Source organism: Quercus lobata, chromosome 9 (genome assembly GCF_001633185.2).
Source record: "Quercus lobata isolate SW786 chromosome 9, ValleyOak3.0 Primary Assembly, whole genome shotgun sequence".
In the NCBI taxonomy this organism is placed as follows: Eukaryota; Viridiplantae; Streptophyta; class Magnoliopsida; order Fagales; family Fagaceae; genus Quercus; species Quercus lobata.
The window spans coordinates 52,071,095-52,097,774 of record NC_044912.1 but is presented as its reverse complement, the minus strand read 5'-3'; the positions used below and the strand labels follow the sequence as shown (position 1 = coordinate 52,097,774).

At 35.0% G+C, this 26,680-nt stretch overlaps 1 protein-coding gene across 1 annotated transcript; it reads left to right on the top strand.

Annotated features, from left to right (window-relative positions):
- Nucleotides 1-11,830: 11,830 nt before the first annotated feature.
- LOC115958869 (putative pentatricopeptide repeat-containing protein At3g25060, mitochondrial) lies at nucleotides 11,831-21,979 on the top strand. Its single transcript, XM_031077128.1, has 5 exons — nucleotides 11,831-14,313; nucleotides 14,425-14,553; nucleotides 18,272-18,764; nucleotides 18,862-18,971; nucleotides 21,654-21,979. Exon 1 carries the CDS (start codon nucleotides 11,915-11,917, stop codon nucleotides 14,048-14,050), a length of 2,136 nt encoding a protein of 711 aa, XP_030932988.1. The 5' UTR covers nucleotides 11,831-11,914; the 3' UTR covers nucleotides 14,051-14,313; nucleotides 14,425-14,553; nucleotides 18,272-18,764; nucleotides 18,862-18,971; nucleotides 21,654-21,979.
- Nucleotides 21,980-26,680: the final 4,701 nt, after the last annotated feature.

The following is a 26,680-nucleotide window of genomic DNA, read 5'->3' as shown; positions in this document are numbered from 1 at the left end:
TTTGGACAGAACCAAGGCCTTGTATGGTCCACGGACTCAAGCCTATGGGGAAACCAAGTACATAAAAGATCATAAGTTTTGGACAGAACCAAGGCCTTGTATGGTCCACGGACTCAAGCCTATGGGGAAACCAAGTACATAAAAGATCATAAGTTTTGGACAGAACCAAGGCCTTGTATGGTCCTCGGACTCAAGCCTATGGGGAAACCAAGTACATAAAAGATCATAAGTTTTGGACAGAACCAAGGCCTTGCATGGTCCACGGACTCAAGCCTATGGGGAAACCAAGTACATAAAAGATCATAAGTTTTGGACAGAACCAAGGCCTTGCATGGTCCTCGGACTCAAGCCTATGGGGAAACCAAGTACATAAAAGATCATAAGTTTTGGACAGAACCAAGGCCTTGCATGGTCCTCGGACTCAAGCCTATGGGGAAACCAAGTACATAAAAGATCATAAGTTTTGGACAGAACCAAGGCCTTGTATGGTCCACGGACTCAAGCCTATGGGGAAACCAAGTACATAAAAGATCATAAGTTTTGGACAGAACCAAGGCCTTGTATGGTCCACGGACTCAAGCCTATGGGGAAACCAAGTACATAAAAGATCATAAGTTTTGGACAGAACCAAGGCCTTGTATGGTCCTCGGACTCAAGCCTATGGGGAAACCAAGTACATAAAAGATCATAAGTTTTGGACAGAACCAAGGCCTTGTATGGTCCACGGACTCAAGCCTATGGGGAAACCAAGTACATAAAAGATCATGGGGAAACCAAGTTATAAAAGATCATAAGTTTTGGACAGAACCAAGGCCTTGTATGGTCCTCGGACTCAAGCCTATGGGGAAACCAAGTACATAAAAGATCATAAGTTTTGGACAGAACCAAGGCCATGGTCCACGGACTCAAGCCTATGGGGAAACCAAGTACATGGTTTTGGACAGAACCGAGGCCTTGCATGGTCCTCGGACTCAAGCCTATGGGGAAACCAACAAAAAAAAAAAAAAAAAAAAAAAAGAAAGAAAGAAACTACTGTGGCATATAAACCTCAAAATCCATCCGAAGAGAACTTCTCGTTAACAGTTGGGTCAATCCTTTAATTGCACGGGTTCCCCGGTCTACCCTCAGATCCCCAATGCCAAAGGGGCTGATACGATACGGCACAGTATGTTACCCCAAGGGCACGATCCAAGTCCATCGCTGCTCGGCTGCTCTCTCGGATATTCGTCTAGCGTGCATCACGCAGCGCTCAGCAGCTATCTCGGTTAGTTCCATGAATTCAATCTATTGAGGATTACCATTGTTATACTTCGTAATATTTGCGAGTTTAAACTAATAAGGGTTTGTATTAAAGTGTTCTTCCGCCCAGAACATCATTAAGGGCAAGCTTACATTTAATATTCATGCGCAAAGTAGTTGTTGCAGAGAAGAAAAGCATATATAAAAGAAATAAATTTATCTTTTATTAAGACAAAAGAGCAATACAGTGTACAGTGAAAAGTTAAAACAAGCTTACATTACAACTAACTATGCAAGTGAAAAGAGAAAAAAGACAATAGAATGAAGAAAAGCCGAAGAAAAAAGGCGCAGATGAGAGGTTGGCTACTGTTCCAAGATGACGTCTAAGGAAACTATTCCTCGACGCTTCTATATGCCCATAACTCAGGCAGCCAAAGAACCGAACTTGGGGCCTGCACCGGCGAAGAAAAGGTGCAGGGAACCTGACCTCAGGCTAACACCATCTACAGAAAGGGTGCAGGGAGCCAGAAGTTGGGGAGCCCCCGCAAAAATTTGCCTACTACAAGGCAGACGACGCTGATGGCGGAAATTCCTTCTTCTGACATACCAAAAATCTGGCATGACCAGAACCTGCTTCGGATTTTGACTAAAAGAGGGAGAAACATCCTTTCCCCTCTCTCGAACTGAAATATTCTCTTGAGTCTACGCCTCCTTGGCCCGTACCTCACTATCTGGAGTCTCAGGAAGACACGGCGCTTTCGTGGCGGAGAGAGCTCCTTTGCCCCAATCCTCGCCTCAAACATGATGTACTAAGAGAGGAGACTGAAGAATTCGTGCGAAGGTAAAGCAACTTTCTCTCCTATTTATTTAAAAGATGAGGTGATGGCATTGAATTCACGCAGCGTCCCAAGGAACGCTACAGACAAAATGTCTCCGGCTCGATTTCCAATGCCGTCTGCAACCCTGAGATTAAAGGAGCCTCGTAAAGGCGCACCTCGAATACTGGGACGCCAAAAAGTACCGCGTGACCAAAGACTACGGAAATGCCTCTAAATCTGTGGGCCTAATAAATTCGCGGCCCAGGCCCGTTCTGCATGGAAGCCCACGGACTATGGCCCACACCAAGGGATAACCGTTACCGAGGACAACTTCCTGCTCGGCAACTTATGAGACACCTGAGGAAAGACAGGTGCAAAAAGAAAAAGGGAGGGCATAAAGTTTTGGACAGAACCAAGGCCTTGTATGGTCCTCGGACTCAAGCCTATGGGGAAACCAAGTACAAAAAATTATTATTACAAGTTTTGGACAGAACCAAGGCCTTGTATGGTCCTCGGACTCAAGCCTATGGGGAAACCAAGTACAAGAAATTATTATTATTACAAGTTTTGGACAGAACCAAGGCCTTGCATGGTCCTCGGACCTAAGCCAAGGGGGTAAGTATTACTTTTTATTGGTCTGCCTTATTATGCCAAGCACTTCCATTAAAGTTATGGCAACATCTTTTTATTATTAAGTATTTTGGTCTTAGTCGTCATTGATTTAGATGCTATATTATTGTGCCGAGCGGCGCTTACAAATTTATAAAACAGAGACAAAACATGCAAAATGAAATAGAAACAACTTTTATTAATATGAAAAATCATTACAATGTACAAAAAGGGGCTTCAACAAGCCTATACAAAAGAGGGGTTGCCGAAGCAATACTAACATCCACAGTACAGATAAGCAAACGGTCAAGCGCCTTTTAAACTTGTCTTCAAAGTCTCTCCAATCTCTGCCTCATTGTTGCTCATACTAAGAGAAGAACTCACTTCAAAGAAAAAAAAGAACGAAGAAGAAGGAAATAGTAAGGAAGAAATCAATGAAGAAAATGGAGGAGATGAATGAAGAAGATGGAGGACATGAGTAAGAGAAGGAGGAGAAGAAGAGTGGGAGAAATGAAAAGACAAAGAGAGGAGCAAAAGAGGGAGAAGGACAGCACCAGGGCGGAACTGGTGCTGGGAAGACTATAAGAGGAAGACGGAGGAGGGCACCAGTGAACAAAGAGAGGGAGAAGCAGAAGCACTTCGCCCCTGCCTCAGCCCTGACTCCTAACACACTGGTGCCATGTTAGGTACGCTCGTGAGGAGCCGAGTGGTGCTGATATTGGGTGTTCTCGACTCAGTCACGCCGAGAATTCGACATGACGAGCCCCTGCTTCGGATTTTGGCTGAAAGAGAGGCGGGACAGATCTTAAGTCTGCGCCACCCTTGCCCCGATCGAGCCATTTCAAGCTTTATCGGAACATGGTGTTTTGAGGAGGGGCATGGTTCCTTCATCGTTCGTTATGGTAGGCGTGTACTGATATGGTGTATAACAAACGGGCTAAGCAGGCGCTAAAGGAGGCTACGGGTTTCAAATCTCAGAAGGAAGGAGAGGAGTCTGCACGAAAGTGATGGCCTCCTGCTTGCCTTCTTATAAGAAGGGCAAAACGGAGGGTATTAAATGCATTCAAGTTTCCCAAAGGAATCTGAAGAAAAAAGAGGCGTCCGTTCCATTTCCCCACCTTATCAGATGAGCCGCCGGACATAAATGAGCCTCGTAAAGAGGATTCATTAAGGGCGCGTCTGGGACAGCCAAGCGGCAGGAGTAGATCACGAGCAGATTAAACGGAATCTCTTGAAAACCGGCTAACTTCCTGGATAGGTGAAAAACCGTTCACATAAATGCGGGGTTGAACTAAACAAGCCATATTAAGGGCCCGGGTTTGCCAAAACCCTCCTTTCCAACCCGGAAGTCGGATAGAAGGGTTTTGAGGGGCTATTGTGGGGCCCAATAATTTAAGGGCCAAGCCCAATTGCTCCTGGAAAATCCGAAGGCCCAATCCGAGGAGAGCTATGGCCCAAGCTCTACAATACAGAGCACAAAACAATTTTTGGGAGGCAGCCGAGGACGGTTCAGTCCTCGGCAGATCCTGAATCCCACCGGAATAAAGGGGTAAAACTGGTATAGGGACGAATTTGTAAGGAGATCCAAAATATCTTGGGGAAATTATCCTTACTACCCTTCCAGATAAGACCCAACACATGACAGAGCCGTACTCTGCAGCCTTATCAACCATACCCAACAATTCTGGGATTAGACTGATGGGACAAATATCAGTCTTGTATAGATTGACCCTACACGTGGACGAAGGACAATCAACACGGACGAGTATAAAAGAAGAAAGTAAGTAAATCTAAAGGGGGATCCCATCCCACCTCCGAAAAAGAAAGATCACATGGGGGAGAACATCTCAACAACACCGGACTTCACTGAAGAAAGTCCGTCGTTGGATAACCGGGGTAAGGCCTCAATGGTCCTCGGATCAACTCCGAGGAGTCCCATCCCATAGGGTGCGACGTCTTAGGGCTTAAATGTTCAAGCCCAACTCCTTTTTTCTACATGAATTCCTCTAAAACCAAGATCGGGCACCGCCCCGTGACCAGCGGCTAGCTTTTCAAGCCCACTCTCTACAAATCATATTGTGAGGGATCTTTCATGCGCAAGCCCAACATCCTTATTGGGCCGCCAAGAGAATTGTGTCCTTACAATAATTTTTTTAGGAAGTAATTTATAATGTTATTGGTATAAAATTTATTGTAAATATCATAATCCATTATCCTTAACATTTATATATATATATACGCCTATTTTAAGTAGAAAATAAATTATTTGAACTTGACTCGTTTTGTTTGAAAAAATCAAAAGTACCATTTAACTTAATGGTCATTGACGATGGGATACAAATATATAGAATGAAGACTATATATATTATTTTTTGGATAAGTGATGAATCTTTTGCTTTATAGTTGTAGATACTTTTTTTTGGTTGATAATTTGATAATTGAGAGAGGTGATGTTTAAACCATGGACATTTTTATTAAAAATACCATGGGGTGCTAGTTAAATTATAAAGTTCTTGACATGAATGCCCATTGGATAATTTAATTTGAAGAAAAGATGCAAAGGGTAAAGTGGTAGTTTTACATGTATGGTATGAAAAAACCAAGGTTTTTTACTAAAGTGTACCCTAAGAACACATAATAATAAACCAATTTTGGAAAAAGTTTATTAAGAATTGAAAAAGTTTTGACAACTTTTTCAATTTCCAATAAAATTTTTTTTAAAATAGATTTATTAATATGTGTCTTAAGGGCACACATTAACCGGACCCAACAAACAAATAAAAAGGTAATTCTACTCTCATTTAAGCCAGTATTTTTATTCCAAAAAAGTCATTATTTGAATTAGGGGGCAAAATCGGTAATGTCATGTGATGTAAATTAGAGTTTTGACTTTTGACCTAGATATTGATTGACAGCTTAACTGTGGTTGGTCATGAAAGGAGCAGCAATTGAATTCTTGGAGTTGGTCCCCGTTTATTATTATGTACTTGACCACATGATAAGATTAAAAGATTATTTCATTCTTAATTAAGGGTAATTATTGGGTACTCTTAGAGTACCATAAATGCATACTTTTCTCTCTCACATAATTTTGAGTTTCACTAATTAAATTTATGGTAGGACTCATAATTCATGTGAAAAAGAAGAGTACGCATTTATGGTACTTTCGAAATATTCAACCATTTTCCCTTAATTAGATAGAAAATTCAAAATTCTATCACTACTATTAAATTAATCAGGATTTTCATGGTGAATTAGTGTTGTATTTTTATCTTTTATTTTATTTTATATTTATCATTCTTTGTTGGCTTTTTAGAGACTATAAACCAATCATGTTGTGGTTCCAAGTTTCAAAAAATAAAATGTTGTGGTTCCAAAAATTCACATGTTTTTTTCGAAACAGATAACTTAAAATGTTTAAGAGGATATAAATATGTTTGTGAGTTGTGAACCTGATGTGATATGGGCGTCAAAATGTTTAAGATGATTGTGTGGAAAAATAAAAAATCATAATTTAAATTTTGTTAAGCCTTTTTTGATTCTTCTCCTCTTCTCATAGAAAACATCCTGTATAATTGGGTTGCATCAATAGAGTTTCATTTTGTAAATTTCAAGTATATTTTTCACTAATTTCATCAATTTCTATGCTTAGTATCATATATATACTCACAACGAACCTTAAGCCTGGACAAAATAGAAGAGTTGTGGTAGGTTGATGGCCAAATACTCATAGTTTTCGTTGTTTTTGCTAGTATAGTTTTCACTAGTAGTGGTTTTTGCAATTACTAAAATATCCTAGAAGGGAAATGTAAACTACTCTAGATGCCAAATGTAAGTTTAGTTTATTGGTTCTCATTGTAAATTAAACTATTTGAGATTTTTTAGCTTCTTGTAGCTAAGTCTATCCACGAATCAGTTCAGTTGGGTTTTGTTGGGGATAATACATGAAGTAATAGTGAAAAAACAAGATTAGCACAAAAGACAAACAAAAAATAGATAACTTGGAATCACAAATTGTTATTCTTAGACAATATTTGCCCCCACACTCTTCTTGCTAAAGGGCTATCGCAAACTTGTCCCCAAGATACAACTAAATTGTTGAGTTCTATAGATAACAATTCTGGAGAACGACTACAGGATTTTTTGTGTTTCTTTTCTAACTAACTTTTTTGGGAGAGAAAGGATATCTTATCAAGTGAACATAAACCACTATTTATTCCTATAGGGTTATATTTCATCAAAAGGCATATATGGAGAGTTGAAATGTTTCTTAAAACTATTCACAAGGCTTGAAATATTTTCAACCATTCAAAACAGTTACTAGAAAATTCTGCAGAAAATTTAGTTTTACAAGTCTCAATCGATCGAGAGGAATCGAGCATTGATCGAAGGCTTTTTTCGATCGATTGAATAGGAATCAAACACCTATCGAATCAGGCAGAGACTCCAGGATTATTTTTCTCATCACTTCGATCGATAGAGCAAAATCTTTGACTGATCGAACATACTGAATTTCGAATTATACTTAGAAAAATCCAGAACTTGAATTTTGACTTTTTCAACTTTATGAAACAATATTCTCCAAACTTAAATATCATTATTACAACATATCCATGTATATACCTATATATACAACAGGTTTGTGACCAACCCACAACTGACTTGATCAGATTGGGTGGGGAACTACCAAACATACAACCAACCTGTAAGGGTATTAGGTTGATAGGATTCGGGTAAGCCTTGGGTAGTGGTCAATTTCAAGAGAAGGTGAAAATCGTAGGAAAAATGAGGAGGGGTGGCAAGATCTCGCCAGATCTAGTAGAGATCTTGTCAGATCCAAAGAGTTTTTCGCCAAATCGTACGGAGAACTCGTTGGATCTAATGAATTTTTGTTGAATGTAGTTTCTCCACTATGCCTAGCTATGATGATCATTGAAATCCACATATCTAGGTGGAAAAGTTGCTAAAAAGCTTGAGAAATTGCTAGAATTTTTGTATTTTTGGTTGGGTTTGGTTGCTCGGGTTTTAAAGGTCCACCCACAGTTGACCCAATGGCATCAAGTTTTTGAGGGTTGAGACTTGTAGTTGGCTACTGAAGTAGTTAGAACAGGTGACATCAGGTCTAGTCGGGTTGGGCGGGAGGATTGGGTTTGCATGTGGGTTGGACACTCCTACTTGTAGCAAGAAGAAACGAACTATTTGATCCAATCAACTAAAACAATCTAATGCATATGGAACGCCACTAAGGGCATGTTTGGTACATTGTAATGTTCTTTACATTGTAATAGGAATAAGAATTACAATGAATAGACAGAGCTGGAATGGAATAATTATTCCTATTCATTCGTTTGGTGGTAACTTAATTTTTGGATACAAGATAGAAATTCTACTCTAACCTAATCTAAGTGTATATGTGTGTGAAGCTCCCTTCTAGAGACTTGAACATCGGTCTTTATCCCCCCACACCCGACAAGCACTTATACTTGTGAAGTGGCCATCACACCATGGGTGTGCGGTGGTGTTCGATGGTAACTTATGATAAAGTGTGGAATACTATTATATTTAAGTCAAATTTCCTAAAATACCCATTAAAAAAAACATTTATTTACACTTTTTGATAATTTAAATTTGAAAATTTGTTGTTCCATATAATTTTACCAATGTAATTTGTTGTTCTCCAATGACAGCTATGTTTAGAGGGAGAAAGAACTAAAATTTTCTAAAATCAAGTAGAATTATGGGTTTATATATTATCTAGGGTGCTTAGGCCTTAGAGTTAGATGGAGAAATATATTTTGGAAATAAAAATTTTAAATGTAGAAATATAAACTTAAATGTATTTATTTTATTTTATAATAGTTTTTATGTGTAAATTGCATTCATTATTGTCATTTATTCTTCTTAAACTTTGGAAAATTTTGAAGAGAATAAACAAATGTAGATTTATAAATTATCTTTAAATTAATTTTATGCTCTATATTTAGTGTTATATAATTTTATTCTATATGTAGGGACACGATTTTTAACGGCCCGGGAATGACCTTGGGCTCGTATGTAAAGGGCCCAAACAATATGATTTGTAGAGAACGGGTTTGGAAAGGCATGCCCTTGGACACTGGGCAGGGGCTTGGTCCTGGTTTAATGAGAAATCATACAAAGGTATGCTTGGACTGCATAGCTGAGCCTTACCTTGGTGGGGTTTGAGAGGTTTGGCTCCTCGGACTTGCTCCGAGGAACATTACCTTCTCACCAACCTTCCTCTTTTCTCTCCTCCTTCTTCCGGCCCCCTTCTTTTTAGCTCTCTTTTCCCTTTTATACTAGTATTCATTTCCCTTTCTTCATCTACGTGTCAGTTTCTCCTTCTTTGGGGTGGTTACTTGTCTTATCAATCCTCACGTCAGAGTGGTTGGGAAAAACTGGATAGCATGGTATGGGGTATGGGCTTGTCAGGTGCTGGGCTCCACGTTAGGGTGTTGGCAGCTTTCTTGCTTGTACTGCTCTTGTATTGATTTTGTCCTTTCCTTCGGGCGTTTTGTGAGGCGTTGAGCGTGAGGTTATCCTCGGCTACATTCTTGAGCCATTAAGGGGTTCTCATCATACTTCCTCGGCAATAAGGCTCCTCGGCTTAGGCTTAGTGAAGTGGGCCGGGATTCCAAACTTCAGGCCCCACACTATATATTTAATTAGTTTTCTAGGAATTTTAGAGTTTAGACCGCTTTCATATTTTCCTTTTACAAAATTTGAAAAAAGATCATCGATCAATTTATTACATGTAAACATATTATATATATATATATATATATATATATATATATGTATATATATAATTATTACAAATTTCAAATCCCTTGATTTACTTGAAGCAATCAATTCCTTCATTTTATTTTCACTCTTACGCTCTGTTTGTTTTGTTGGAAAACCTTCTGTAAAGATAATTTTTCATATTTTTCAGTATTTGGTAGCACCAAAAAAAAAAAAAAAAAATGGTCAATAGAAAACAGTAATAAAAATAAGGCTTATTTTCTATAGTTTTTTTTCCAAAATTTTTTTTTTGGAAAACAATCCCTCTCTTACGCTTTGCATCTCTAATAAATATTATCTTCATCTATAGCTGCGGGAAATATAATTTTTTGGTGCTTTCTCTCTCTCATGGTAAGCTCTCTCACTTTTTCTCTCTTCCCTTTGCTTTTCTCTCCTCAGTCCTTACACCCTCACTGTTACTAACTCTAATCTCTCCTCTTCCCATAGATCTTTCTCTCTCTCTCTCTAGCTGTCTCTCTTTTCTCCATGTTTCTTTTCCCCTCTATAACAAAATTCTCTGATTAGATTTTTCCCTCCTCACTGATCGGTCAATGGCTTCAACTTGAAAAGGAGAAGAAGGAGAAGATTTGCAGCGGTAATTATTTCATTCCTCTTTACCAAATCTCAATTCTTTGCTTTGAGTTTCAAGCTTGATTTTTTTTTTTCTCTAAGAAATTTTCGGTTTGATGAATTCTAGGCAGAAGTTACTTCTTTTTCGCACATAAAAGTGCAAAAAATAAAAAATAAAAAAGAAGAATGAATGAAGTAAAAGACGAAAATTTTATACATAGTACCTATATGGCTCTAAATTGCTTTTACATAGAACAATATTTATAGTAAATTGATAATATTGTTATATAATGAATGATAATTGTTTAAGGAAATTGCATTTGTTAGCAAATACATTATGCAGAGATGATATATTATACATAATTTTGAATAATATTGAAAACTTGTAGTTAATCATAGTAGACAATTGGTATGCTAGCAAAAAGAGTAAACAATTAAAAGTTATGGTTATTTATACTTATTGAAAATATATTCCCTTGTCAATTATATATGTGTGTGTGTACATGTTTTAAATTATACAAAAAATATAAATAAAAAAGTTGCATACCAAATATTGGAAAATGAGATAATTTTCTAAAAAAAATGCTATTTGAAAAAATGAACCATTTTCAATAAAACTTTAATGTTGAAACAAACACAGTATAAGAAAGTGTCATACTTAAAAAAAAAAAAATCATTTTATAAATGTCAAAAGTTATATAAACATAAAATTATTGGAAGGAAAATAAAACCTGGTTTCATAACTTTTTGTCAATTCCAATTCTTTAGTAGACAAATTATTTTGATGGGTTCTAGTTATTTTAATTAGTAAAGTTTATTACTATTAAATATCCTTTAATAAGGAACCTTAGTTCAAATAGCACCTCCACAAAAAACTAAATGTTATATTGACATGTATCTGTTTGGCATTATTTTATAAGCTCAACTTTTAATTTTTATGTACAATTTTTTAAAATTTCAATTTTTTTTATTACTTTTTCAAGGTATAATTATATTTTAACACACTTCCAACAAAAAGTTAGATAAGTTGTTTCCAAATGGACATGTGTTCATTTGGAAATAGCTTATCTAGACCAAATTGGTTAGTTTTGAAAAGTTTTGGACTTAGTTGGCATTAGCTCAAATCTCATAATATGTTAATAGAATTTATCCTTTAAAAAAATTATTGAGAAGTGACATCATAAATTCATATTCTATCACTATCTATATTAAAAAAAAATTGATTAGTTTGGTTACAATTAATATTTTGTTTTAAAAAAATTAGGGGTAATTATACTTCACTTCCTTGAGATTTTAGAAAATGACATTCTACCCTAAACTTGAAGGAAAAAACATTTTTCCACATTAACATCCAATTAGCCAAATTTTATTAAATTGATATTAAAAATGTTGTGTACTAACTTGCCATTTGCTTAAGGGCAAGGCAAGTTTCCTAAATGATCTTATTTTTTGTAATTAAAATGTAATGTTTTAAATTTTTAATTAAAGTGTATATTAAAATATTAAGTGTGAATTTTTTGCTTATTATTATTATATTTTCTTTTTACAACGAATTATGGAGAGATTTGTTGTTGCAAGTATTTTAGTGCTTGATAAATTTTATATTTTATTCTAAATTTATTAATTATTTTTTACTAACTATGTTTAAACTTTAGTTAAGAGGTTATTATGAAAGTCTTAACCATAAAGAGTGTTAATTTATTCAAACTTCAAGGAATGAACTCAAAAAAGTGTTTTTCCACTTCAAGTTTGGGCTGGAATGTTATTCCTCCACATCTCAAGAGATTGCTTTTTCGGTTTTTCACTCTAAACCGTGAAGTGTCGTTTCTTTAGACCGACCTCAAGGAGAAGAATGTAATTACAAAATTATAACAATAATGAGTTTGAATTTCTTCTATTGTCCTTCTACCCACGGCTATAATCTAAAACTCTACAGTAATAATATGGAGTTAAGAAAATCAGCTTCGTATACATACATGCATTTCATTCCATGCCCAAATCGTCTTAGACCTCTCCTCTTAGCCTGTAAAGACAAAGCATCAATATCTAAAACCCATGCTCTCATGCTCTTGACCGGCCTCTTCAAGCATGGAAGCTCCAATGGTGGACTCATCGCGTCCTACGCAAATATAGGCGACATTAAATCTGCCCGAAAAGTGTTTGATGTATTGCCTCAAAGAGGCGTAGGTGCATGGAATGCCATGATCATTGCGTATTCGCGTATAGAGTACCCAGTTGAAGTTCTGAATTTATATCGTCAAATGATTTTGGAAGGTGTTAGACCCGATAGCTCAACTTTCACGGTGGCCCTCAAGGCGTGCACGAGGTTGTTGGATTTGAAAACAGGGGAGGAAATTTGGCGTAGAGCGATGGATTGTGGGTTTGAGTTTGATGTGTTTGTTGGATCTTCTGTTTTGAATTTGTATGCAAAGTGTGGGAAGATGGATGAAGCAATCGTGGTCTTTGATAGGATGCTGAGAAGGGATCTTGTCTGTTGGACAACTATGATAAGTGGGTTTGCGCAGAGTGGGCGGCCAATTGAAGCGGTTGATATGTATAGGCGAATGCAAAAGGAGGGAATGGAAGGAGATGGGGTTGTGATGGTGGGGTTGACACAGGCTTGTGCAAATCTTGGGGACTTAAAATTGGGTCTTTCTGTTCATGGGTATTTGATCAGGAAAGATCTTCCTATGGATGTTGTAGTTCAAACTAGCCTCGTGGATATGTATGCCAAGAATGGACATTTGAAGCTTGCTTGTCATGTTTTCAAGAATATGCCTTGTAAGAATGTCATATCTTGGGGTGCACTGATATCTGGCTTTGCTCAAAATGGTTTTGCAGGGAATGCACTTGATTTATTGGTGGAGATGCAGGTTTGTGGATACAGACCAGATTTAGTGTCTCTTGTAAGTGCACTTCTAGCATGTACCCAAGTTGGGTTTTTGAAATTGGGTAAATCTATACACGGATATATTGTGAGAAGGCTTGATTTTGATAGAGTTTTAGGTACTGCAGTGATTGACATGTATTCAAAATGTGGAGCCCTTTCTTGGGCACGCACTCTCTTTGATCAGATGAACTCCAAAGACTCAGTCTCTTGGAATGCAATGATAACCAGCTATGGAATTCATGGGCATGGAAAAGAAGCTCTGTCTCTCTTCCTAGAGATGACAAAAACAAATCTAAAACCAGATCATGCCACTTTTTCTTCCCTTCTCTCGGCCTTCAGTCACTCAGGTCTTGTGGAAGAAGGTCAATACTGGTTTAATCGTATGGTTAGTGAATATAAGGTCCCTCCAACGGAAAAGCATTATGTTTGTATGGTTGATCTTTTGGCTCGTGCAGGTCGAGTTGAAGAGGCTTGCGAGCTAATAGATTCCATGAATGCTGAATCGGGGCTTGCTGTTTGGGTTGCTCTCCTGGCAGGTTGCTGCAAAAATGGCAAGTTGTTGATTGGAGAGATGGCTGCAAAGAAGGTTCTTGAGTTAAATCCAGATGACTTGGGAATTTATTCTTTGGTCTCAAACTACTATGCAAAGGCGAGGAAGTGGGATGATGTAGCTAGTGTTAGAAAAATCATGAAAAATACGGGGATGAAGAAAGTGCCAGGTTATAGTGTAGTGGAAGTGAAAGGAAAACTTCATGCTTTTCTTATGGAAGATAAGAGCCACCATCAATATGAGAATATGATGCAACTTTTGGATAAGTTGGATCATGAAATGAGGGCTATTGGATATGTCCCAAAGACTGAATTTGTGTTGCATTCCCTTGATGAGGAAGTCAAAGAAAAAATGTTATGTAATCACAGTGAGAGGCTTGCTATTGCTTTTGGTCTCTTAAACACAGGGCCTGGAACCAGATTACTGATCATAAAGAACCTTAGGGTGTGTGGGGATTGCCATGAAGCAACCAAGTTCATTACGAAAATTGTGAACAGAGAGATTGTTGTGAGGGATGTGAAGCGATTTCATCACTTCAAGAATGGGATCTGCTCATGTGGTGACTACTGGTGAAGCCAATGTGCAAAGATTTCCTTTCTCTTTGCTGGATTTTTCACAGCTGGGGTGTTGAAATATCAGGGTAGGATCTGACATCTCTTTAGGAAAGCAAGTTGCTAATATTATAATGGGTAATGGAAGAGACAAGCAAGCTAACATCGCAATTGCATACTACTACCTTTAAGGTGTGTATAGATACAGCTTGGTAACCAGTACAGTGCTTTGAGATGGTCCCATCCAACATATCCATATCCAGCTGGGTTGCTGGCAGAATTTGGGTGTTGATATACATCTGCCACTTTATCAATTTCCCCTTTATACTATATGCATCAGCTAAGTTCAAAGAGCTTTTGTGGAAAATGATACACTTTCTTTATTGCTCATGATAGATGCAGATTGTTGAAAGGATTTACTTATGATTGGAATGCCAAAGAAAAGGACGTGGGGGGTTTTTTTTAATCCAAACGTCTTCCTATATGCTTAGCATCAACAAGACTGATTTGCAACTAACAGCTTCGGTAATTAATCCTTTTGAACTCTTAATTTTTTTTTTTTCTCTTGCTTTCTAGTGTCAAAGGCAATATATTTTTTTCATCTCATAATATGGTGGCTTTTACTTCTACTGCATGAAAATTCAAAATTTTTGAGGATATTATTTGGTTTGACATTCACAACATGGATTCTCTAACAAAAGCAAAGTCGAAAGTATAGACACAACTTAGGGAATTTCATATGTTTATTTTTTCTGGATGCTGTTCACATATCCTAGTATCTAGTTGATAATATTGACCATTACAGAAATGATTTGAAGAGCAATCCTTTTCCAACTGTATCTGGTAATTCATTTTAGTACATCACTTGTGGCTACATACATACAAACACATATATGTATGATATAATTGAATTTAGTGGCTAGTAGAGGTTGTGACAGATCAGATTCGGTGTATTTTCTTCACTGTTTTGGGGAAGAATGCCAGATTTCTGAGCTTATGCAAAGGATACAATTCCCTTTTCTTCTTGTAGTCATGGACTAAAGGATAAGTGAGGAATGACATATACTCAAGTGGCTTCTAGACGTGCTCATTAAAATTCTGGGCAACATTAAGAAGTTTGTGTGGAACTATTGCTTGATGGCTGATTGTGCATACATTTTGTATTGTATTCACAGCCAATAAGGATTCAACATTTGTAAGGGGTCCACCTCCTCCTTTCGCTTATAGAGGAGAGAGGGATTAACCTCCATAAAGAACACAGTTCATCATTGTGAGATACTGTTCATTGTTTATCTTTTTCCAATATCGGTAATACTAGTTGCTAGAGGTAGAGGATTCCCTGCATCACCTGTGGCTTTTCACTCTTCTTGTTCATGCAAAAGGGTTTTCCATGTAAATATTGTGTTATTCTCTTTACATTCTCATCATTTACACCTCCAACACTCAAAAGCCCGTTTTTGATACAATAATGACATCCAAATGCATGGATAGTTAACCAATCTAAACCCAGTGCCTTGAAAACCCATTTATAAACCCTAACTATCTCATACATTTATAGATGCTTAGCTTCCCTACACTTTTTGATCTTCCCTGCCCTGGTGGCATCGAAATTGAAGGCCATAGGTTTACTTTATGCTAGAGACAACTGGTTTTATGGCCAGCACAACCAAGTTGTCGGCACTCAACAAAAGCAATGGAGAGGGAGGAGGAGGAGGAGGAGGAGGTGAGCTTAGATAGAGAAGGTGATAACTTTCAGTATTAGAGAGAGAATGTATTAAATTTTGGAAATAAAAGATATTGCTGGCAAGGAGCTCGTTTAATGACATGACTAGTAGTGTTTTTTTTTTTCACCATTAGATTTCATGAAAATCTATGTTTTAAAAAATGTTAAACTCTTGTAGAGTTACGCTAGGTAAAAAAGTGTAGCTTGAACCTATCTTATATTTTTATGTGTGTATGTGAAGTAAAGAGTCAATTAATTACCTATCAAAAAAGAAGAAGTAAAGAGTCAATTAATTAATAATTAAACCTATGCAACTTGGTCTCATATGCTAAAAGTAATTTGGTTGTTATTCTAGCAATGAAATTCACCTTATATGCTGAAAAACTTGGAAAGGATTTTGCTCCCAGATATGTGTGTGGGATTGTAGCCCTTATATGATTGGTCTTGTAGTACAACATATACACTTGGACTTTGAAATTTTCCGAAGTTGAAACCTGACCAATTATTCTTTCTATTATATTGTTGATGATCTCCGAGGTAGTGACGAATTTTGCTGATTTTGTGCTGTTTTCTTGTTTAGAAATATGTGGAAATTATGCTTTTAGGTATTTGGAGTTTGTGCTGAGTTTTCCCTGAAATTGGGCCTGTAAAAGTTAAATTGGGCTCCTTTTGATGCAGGCCTTCTTGTTTTTCTGGGTACCAAGATAAGAGACTCAACTAATTCCATTATTTTTTGTTTTCATTGAAAATTTGATCCTAGAAATGAAGTGTAAGTGTTGTGAACTCCTGATATGTGTGTTTGTATGACAGGTTAGCTATGTTGAGTTAGTAAAATAAAGCAATAATATTGATTTTTTTTCTTTAAAATTTGCACTAGATGGATTCTCTGCTATCAATTGAATGTCATTAGTTGTGTTAAGGCTGCCTAGAATGACTTCTTCCAAACTCCATAAAAAGTGGAAGCTTTGTGCGCTGACCGTCCTTTATATATGCACTCTTTTTCAGTCTATGAGCATCCAGCTACCATCCTTGAAAATTTGGAATTAGAAACTTCTCCTTGTCTTATTTGTCATTTAGAAACCAATGTCATGTTGTTCCATCCAGGTGAATTGACCTGGCTCTCCTATATAATATGTGGATCACTTCCAGATTGGTTGAATCAATACAGTTGCATTGAAGCTTCAATTGCTAGCTGTTGCCCAAGCTTGACAGGGCAGAAGTGTGGGCTTTATCACTACATGGCCTTTTTATCAGATAATTGGGGTCTCATTTGTCAATTGATGTTTGATAAAAGAGAAAGAAATAAGCAAAATTGTAATGGTGAAGCAAGACCCAATAGAATTAGAAATTGTGATGAGATATTTCAACCTGAAAGAGAATACCGTCGATTGCATGCTTAAAGACAAGGGAAAATGAGTTGTAGAATAACCTCCCTCCACTTGCACTGCTACCTTCATTAGTTTTGAGCTCTTTATTTCTAAGGTATTGATGTGTCATCCACCCTCTAGTCCTCTGTCAAAGATTTATTTAAAATAGCTCATTTATTTCCTCTAATCTTTGTGATTTGACTTTCCCATCGGTATCTTCAACTCATATTAGCATTGCCTCTTTTTCTTTTCTTTTTTCAAAATTTCTGAGGATGAATACTTTAACAGTTAGCAGAAATTTATACCAAATTTAAGTATTTCCTCTATTTAAGTTTCTTGTCAATCAATTTTCCAAAAGTTGCATGCTTATATGATATTGTACCTAGTTATCCTTTGTTTGGATGAAAATAATAAGTTATTAAGAAAAGATGCAGCACAAAGCCACACACAACATACTTGTATCAACAATAGAATAACTAGACATGATACAAACAAATTCAAAGAAGAACAAAATTCTCGTCACAAATCCTAGCTTGTCCTAATTATATCTTGACTCTTACTAGGACATCAAATACAATTACACCAGCATCCTCAATAGGCATAACAAATGTAGCACGAAACACAACAGCCCTATTGCACAGGATTCCCTGGCTTCACTTGGAGATCAGATAATGGAATATTCTTACTTATTACGCAGAAATCTAAATAGGCTAGTGAAGAAGGTAGCTCTAATAACCTACCTTACCCAAAGACGGTATAACTTCCTAATATTATTGAAAGATTCATGCCAAGTTTGGGAAATTTGATTGGGATTTTAAGCACACAAGATGACTCTGAGTGTGAGAAATACCAGGGAAAAATGGTAGCTTTGGCAAATCCAGAAGGCTAATAAACTTTCTTCTCTGAATTTTTTGTTTGTCACCATCTTGCCTCCTTTCACTGATCTTGGTAGATGCATATATATATATATATACACACACTATTCATTGGCATATACTTGAATTTCTTTTTATGTGCCATTCTCCTTCGTTATTTCTAAGCCTAGATGTTATGACGAGTGAAATCCAAAAATTTGTAGTATGTGTATCTTCAAACTGTAGGACATGCTCTTCTTGTTAATAATATATCCTTTTCTTGATGTGGTTTTTTACAGGTTCTGGGAAGGATTTAGGCAGTACATGAATAAGTTTGGTGAATTGGAAAATGTAATATTGGTTATGAAGGTACTGTGAACAATTCCTGTACATGATTTTTTCTATTATAAATTTTTTGCTTACGGATACTGTACTTTTTGGTTTCTACGTTCAATGGTCGTCCCCTGTTCATGCAAGAACTTAAATTTACTTAGTTTTGGTAAAATTATTCCATACAAATGAGAATTATAGGTTGATGATTACCTAAATTCCTACCTACTTCAGTGAGTTGGAAACTAATATTTTACAGGCATTGGTTTGATGAGCAATTATTGTTTGACTGTTAGTTTCTAGTTTCTTTCATGGATCAGATTTTCCAGATTTTCTGTATATTAGATGGTGGGTTTCTGCAGCTTGGTGACTAATTGGTTTCTGCTATGGTAGCAAAATTGCCAAACAAGATGTTCTCATGGATTTGGCTTTGTCCCATTTAGCACTTCAGAAGATCCTTAGGTATTGAGCTGCTAGATAATTAAATTTAATCAGTGTAGGTTGAGCATTATTTCCAATTATATTATCTGATATTCATGCTGTCAAAAAATTCTTGTAGCTGAAGATACCCATAATGAAAGGATACTTGAGGTTCAAGTTGCTACTCAAAGGCAAGATTTGTTCCTAGCTTAAAAGAATTCTTTTCTTCAAATTGATTACCATCTTGAGGTGGTACCTACTATATTGCGTTCCAAATCTTTAGCTTTACAGCTTTAAGTTCCCATTGTTTCGTGATTAAATTTTATAAAGAAAAAAAAGACAGCATATAGACTGTTTATATTTGGATGATTGGACATGTCAAATGATGGATCTTTTATCTGTCTTGCCTCAGTCAGCAAAATGTGATTAATTGTATTTGTTTAAGTTTCGTCCTTTTGGATCCAAAAAAATATTGCATATTTCTTTGAGTTCTATTAAAATTGATGCGTACATGTAGAGAGAATTCTTTGTCTATCAATTCCAATGAGTTGGTGTATATTTTAAAATTGTTTGTCGCTAGTCAATTGTCATTCATTAATTCCATAAGATGGAAGTAAGCATCAATATCCTTAAAAATTTCTCCCATCCGCCCCCCACTTTTTGGGTCTCTTTGCAGTTATTTTTGTTTTGAATGCAGCAAAATTCTTTTCTTGGCTCATCCTTTGTAAAATTACTTTTTTAATATACTAGAGTTGTGCCCCTTTTTGTGTTTTGTTTTTAAATAAAATAATTATGCGGTAAAATTAGTTTGCTCTTATTTGTTGGTTGCTTGTATGTTGGGGTTTGTGATATGGGTATGTGGTTTCTTATGCATATAAATCTCTTTTCTATTTATTTTTATTTTTATTTTTTTTGTGTATTGGCCATTACCCAGTATTGATCCAACTAACATAAGGTGTTGGAAGCAGAAATCTAGAAATGTCTCTAACTAAGAGAGATTTTTATGAGTAACACTATGATTATATATAATATTAAGAAGATTTATATAATTTAATTAAGATTTATTTGGTAGCCAATTCTCGATAGTACTTGTGTTATTAGATGAAAATATGTATATAATACAAATTGATGTTAAAAGCCAAAATACATTTCACCTGTATACCATATGCAACAAAGCTTGCCATAATCATCTGCTCATAGCACAATTACAGTCTGAAATAGCCAACCATTTGATTTGCGTAAGAGTAAAGAACCTATGACCTTGGTTTTGTACTAAATTATCTTTGCATTACTCTAAATCAATACATATGTGTTTAAACTTGATTGGTCTGTTGTTTTGTTCCCAAGTTTGCTTTTTTTATGTGTAACTTATGTTTATAAGCTACAAAAAGAAAAAAGAGAGGAAAAAAAACTCTTAGGCAGCTGGTAGACAAAAGCTATAGCTGCTTTGAAATTGAAAATTAATTGGTTATAATTCAAATAATTGTAAATCACGTTCCTTGGTTTTTGTAATTTAATTTCTAGAGTTATATCTACGTGGATGAAGTATTGCCTATTTGTCTTCACTTCCACTATGCAGATATATTGTGAGAAGCTTGAGTTTCTCTCTCCATTCTCTTGATGCTGGCTCATAGGTATCAATAATGACCAATTTGTTATAATGACGAACAAGTTACTTCTTGCTAGAGAACTTTCTCTATTTATATTTTAATGTTGCAATATATAAGTATATGACACAGAATTTATTCAAAAGAGAGTATAAAAGATACAATGCTAAAGAAAAGCTAGCCTTGAGTGGACCTCCATTTTGGATACAATAAGAAACAAAGGAAAGTATAACTTAAAAGGAGAAGAAAACAGCATAAACGAATAAAAATAGTACCAAGACCTATGAAGTCCATATAAAATTTCAGCAGTAAGTGCACCGCTCTTGGCCAGAAAGCCAACCTGCTTTTTACAATAGATTGAAAATATTGTATAAGCTCAGTATGTTTCTATGCTGAATCCTGTCCCAAGTGATTATCATCTACATTGATATGTTTCCTTATGGCATGATAGAATGGGTAATTACAACATAATTCATTGGTTGTTTATTGCTAAAAATACTAATAAAATTATCAAGATAGCTTTTCCCATATCTTTTAATGGATTTTATGGTAAAGAGATATTTTGTTTGCATTTTTTGATTTTATATTGTATTATACAGCTCTAGCTGTTTGGCTTGGATGATGATATAGTTAATATACTAATACTTATTCACACCATGGCGTATGTAGTTGGCTTTTGCCTTGTGATTATTTTCCCAAGATGATTTTGTAGTTTCGTGGGATAATCTTTTGAAATTGAAATTTATTATATTTTCATGAGAAAGAGCTGTCTCTTATTTACTTGTCCACAGAACATTAACTCACTGTTTTCCAAAGGAAGAAATGGTACTTCCAAGTGTTGTTCTTGAGTTTTTGTTGCTAGAATACTTCCAAGTGTCACAGATGATGATATTTGCAGGTATCAAGTTATGTCTTGATCACATTTACCACCTCTTGTTGTTGCAATTAGCAATATCTAGCAAATCCAAATGCTTTTACAGCTGCTTGCATCACTAATTAACGCTGTAGGATTGTGAAATAATTAAAATTTGATGGATAGTTGATGATTGTTGCAGTTACTTCATGAACTAAGCTCCAATTTTAGATGCTTACATACTGAAGCTATACAATATCCAGTTAACTGTACAGAGATGAGTGTTTTTTGTGTTTTTGACATTTTTCTTTCAGGTTTAACAATTGCTTTCACTAAATTATAATAATAAGTTGTTGTAATATAATTAGTTAACTTCTTTGAGTTTCTTGCTTGTATATTGCTCTACATTGAACTGCATTCTCATGTTTTTTTACGTTGAAATGTTGACTTTTAAAGTTGCTTGCATTTCAGGATCCAGTGACAAAACAACGAATTGGAATTGGAGTTGAAATGTATAGAGAAATGCAGGAAGTGCAGCTAGAGTTTTATAAAGTTTTTGTATTCTGCTTTTATTCAGGTGAATTTGTAGAAAACATATAGTGTTAATTTAATTAAGAGATTTTAAACTAAGTATAGTGTTTAAGGTGTTGTTTGGAAGATTGAAAATTGTGGAACTTCGTCCTTTGTTGTATTCTGTATTGTGTCTGCACACAAATTGGTCTTCCATTTAACCTTATTTAGATGTAGAAAAACTAAAGTTCTAAATTTCAGTAGAGGTACCTGTCAAAAAAATTCAGTAGAAGCAAAACATAATTGCTTTTGGCAGCAAAATTTTTCAAAATTTTTAATCTTTCTTATTTGTTCTATAATGATTGTTAATTCATTGTCATTGCTGTTTCTATAATAAGATTTACCATGAATGTGAGAAGAATGGGCATTGTGTCATCGTGTTTCGGAAGCACCCAATAATTTTCCTATAACATGTGAGTCCCTAACCATAGTAGAAGACACTGATTTTACTGAGTCAACCTATGTATTCTTACCATAGTGTCATACCATAGTGTCATGGACATTAGATACCAATATGATTTGATATCAAGAAGTAATTAGGCAAATCTTTAAAATATAGGACCTAGACATGGCAAGGGCCTAGGAGAATACAACATATATATCTGACATATTTGTTCTTATGATATTCTCCTTAAATTAATTAAATTAAGGGAAAATTATTGGAAATATAAAGGAAAACCACTTCAATGAATATAATTAAATTCTCCTTAATATAATTCAATATGTTATCTTATCTACAGGCTACTTATCATATTAAGATCAACTCACATATTGGCACTGCAGCATAACTGCATCTACTCTCAATTGCCATCACCATCATCTTGAGAACTAGTCATGTGTAATTTTAAAATGAGAGAGCCTTCATTGTAAAGGCTAAGCAAATAACCTGTATTCAATTTTAAAATCTTGTATTGAAGAAATTATAGCGATAATGTGGATGACTGAAATTCTCAAGTGATGCATTTTATTTTTATTTTATAACATCCTAAAATAATTTGTATTTTGAATGGGCACAATAATAAAGGGATCACTATTCACAAATAATTCACTCAAATAAATCCAAGAATACTTTCAATTTCAATTGTATACTCAATTTTATAAAATGATTAAATGGTTGACTATAAATGAAATGGTAGAGACATTCTGTTTACAACTTTTATAAAGAAGTGAACTTTTTACAAGAATTTATCACTTCTTTGTAAAATTGAGTGTTCCAAAAAATTTTTTTGGCCAAACAAACGCATATATTAAAGAGACGAAATCCTTACAAACCGACTCGAAAGAGTATCAAACTTTATAAAAATGGTAGCATTAACGGGCACCGTAAAAAATAACTTTATGTCAATAAAGTCAATTTTTTGTTAGATTTTTTTACCAATTCTATAAGTTGTTGAGCCAATAAAGACAACTTTTTGAGTTTCACTTACCACTTCAGTACTATTTTCAGTCATTTCATCAATTTATACCAATTTTTTATTAGATAGATCCCACAATAAATCATCCTTAATAGACTGGGTGTTAACATTTCCCTTACAAAAAGAAAAAAGAAAAGATGAGGATGAGGCTCCTCATACAAAATTGAGTGTGCAAGTGGCCCTCCATTTCCCGGTGTTTTCCTTTTCTTTCTTTTTATTTTTTGGTGGGGTTTTTGGATAGCTTCTAGATATTTTCCTATGCATAAGGTGTACACAGATGGAGCCTACGTGAAAAAAAGTAGCAAAAGTTGGGTTTGATAGTCAAAGAAAACAGAAGAAGAAAGTGACAAAGAAAAAGGGGGAAAAAACAAAAAGAGTAGAGCATAATCTTACACATTACCAATCAAAAAAAAAAAAAAATTACTACTTATTTATTATCTTGTTGAACTAATACCAATCACATTCATTACAACATATATTTATAAAATTTTTTTTTAAAATGATTGTACTTTTAACATTTAAAAAAATTATTATTACCACCGCATCCCTGTTTTCCTTTTCTTTTCTTCTTTTATTCCCAGTGTTTTCCTTTCCTTTTTTTTTTTTTTTTTTGTTGGGGGGGGGGGCGGTCTTTGGATAGCTTCTAGGTATTTTCCTATACATATGGCCTACACAAATGGAGCCCACGTCAATAAAAAAAGTAGCAAAAGTTGGGATTGATAGTAAATAAAAACAGAAGAAGAAAGTGACAAAGAAAAAGGGGGGAAAGAACAAAAGGCATAATCTTACAAATTACCGATCACAAAAAAAAAAAAATGAAATACTTATTTATTATCTTGTTGAACTAGTACCAATCACATTCACTACAACATACGTATATAAATTTTAAAAAAATGGTTGTACTTTTAACATTTTAAAAAAAAATATTACAACTACTGCGCACCCTTGTTTTCCTTTTCTTTTCTTTTTTTATTCCCGATGTTTTCATTTTTTTTTTTTTTTGGGTGTGGGGTTTTTGGATAGCTTCTAGGTATTTTCCTATGCATATGGTCTACACAGATGGAGTCCACGTGAAAAAAAAAGAAAAAAAAAAAGCAAAAGTTGGGTTTGATAGTCAAAGAAAACAGAAGAAGAAAGTGGCAAAGAAAGAGGGGGAAAAACAAAAAGAGTAGAGTATAATCTTGCAAATTACCTGTAAGGACTCAATTTGTAACGATCCCAAATTTGTATTGGGTTTGAATGTTAAAGGTCCAAACAATAAATTTGTAGAGTATGGATGTCAAAGAACTAGATTAACTCCGAAAGAAAAACGATTAAACTTAACGTTTATAGATGGATTAACACCAATATAATGATCAATTTTTCCTTGAAACAAGTTAAGTTCTTTATTTCATAAGGTTTTCTTCTAAGTACTACTCATTTAGAAGTTCCGATCCCCTTTTCTCAATGCATTCTTCCATGTTATATACTGCCCTTTTGGTGTCATCTTCACCACACATGTGTAGGTTGGGTTCGGGGGATCCCTTCCTGTCCCATCCAACACCTTCTAGAACCTCCAACGAGCAGCTGTAAGGCTGCTTCATCACTGTTCAGGCATCACTTTCACATTAATGCGGTCAGAGAGTTGGTTGAGAGGCAATTAATGCGGAGGTAGCTGTTGTTAAAGATATTGGTTTACCTTTTCTTTCTTACCCTTGGTTCCATGTCCCACCTTTAGTGATAATGTAACTCTGAAGTGTGTTTGTAACAATATAGTGTTCAAGTCGTCCTCGGACACATATTGCCGAGAAGGATTTTGTCCTCGGACGAATACTGAACTCACCTCATGTGATATCTACTCTTCTTTTCATTTGGTTACCCTTATAATCTGATATGGGCCTCCTCGGACAGTTTTTACGTCCTCGGATGGGCCACAGGCCCAGTTAACACGGTTTTAATAATTATTGATTAACCAGCCCCCACATTACCAATCACAAAAAAACAAAAAAAAAAAATTTGAATACTTATTTATTATTTTGTTGAACTAGTACCAATCACATTCACTACAACATGCATTTATAAATTTTTTTTTTTTTAAAAAAGTTGTACTTTTAACATTAAAAAATATATATATTATTACCATCGCGCACCCTTGGTGCGGTCGTCACTCCACAAGTATAAGTGTTTATGGGATGTGGGGCAAGAGTCTTGGGGGGTGTGGAGGCAAAGAGCTTGTGGGGTGTGGAGGCAAGGGCTGAGGTTCAAGTTTTTTAGAAGTGAGTTTCATACACATATACACTTAGATTAGAGTAGTATAGAATTTCTATTTTGTATCAAAAATAATTATTGTTCAAATAAAATAATAAATAATATATGATTGACATGAGTGTTAAAAACTTAAAAAACATGCAATCTAATAATAAGAATTTTTAAAATATATAGATATATTAATTGTTTTTTAGTGGGAGTTATAGACATTGACTATAAACAAACTTTTACTTTATTTATTTTTTTTTTTTTTTTGAGGAGCAACTTTTCCTTTATTTTATAGCATCTTGAAATAAAATGTATTTTGAACGGCCATAATAAGATATAGAGGGGCTAAAATTGCATAATAAAGTATTTTTTTTTTATTAAAAAAGGATAATTTTACCAAATAGATCCTTTTAAAACTTGCATAGAAATCAACTTTTAGAAAGTCAAGTTACAAACAAGGCTATTTTTCCTAGAGTCGTTTCATAAGAATTTATTTGGTAATTTTTTTTTAAAAGTATTATTTATAAATAATGACTTATAGAGAGACCAACGTTTAATTTTATATTTATACTCAATTTTACAACATACTTCAATGGAACTAGGTAGGACAAAAACTTGTTCACATTTTTTACATCAAATTATCACTTTTTCAATTTTTTACCCCACAGCTCACGGTAGGCTATTTTAATAAATTGTGAAATTGTGGACGTTTAATTTATATTCGATTCCTTGTACAAGTGGCCCTTCTCGTTTCCAAGTGTTTTCCTTTTATTTTTTGATTAAAAAAAAAAAGATAAAAAAATCGCGTGGAAAGGCCTGGGGAAGAGAAAAAGCATTGAAAAGACATTCTTGCTCATCCCAACAATTTATAGTCGGAGGGCCACTTTGGCCACTAACTCTGACAAAACAAATTAATTGATGAGTCATAGAAAATGAATTCTTGACCCATCTTCTCACTCTTACTACATGTTACAAACACCTACTTCCATACGCGTCAACCAAGAGGGTTTTTTTTTTTCTTTTTTTTTAAGGTTTTCAGTCAAACTTGCAATTTTATGAATCTCTAAGCTCACTGTTCAAGCTCATCCATTTCCTTTATGGCTCTTCTTCATCATCATCATTATCATCATCTTCTTCTTCTTCTTCTAAGAGTATTCGCATCTCATTTTTTTATCCTATTTTATTTTACTATCTCAAAAGCTACTTTATCAATTATACCATATCAATTTAAAATACTCCCAACATTCTAATTTTTATTTTACAATATAACACATTAAA

Excerpts from the sequence above, each read along its gene's own strand:
- LOC115958869 (XM_031077128.1), top strand. The coding sequence starts at position 11,915 with ATGAGTTTGAATTTCTTCTATTGTCCTTCTACCCACGGCTATAATCTA.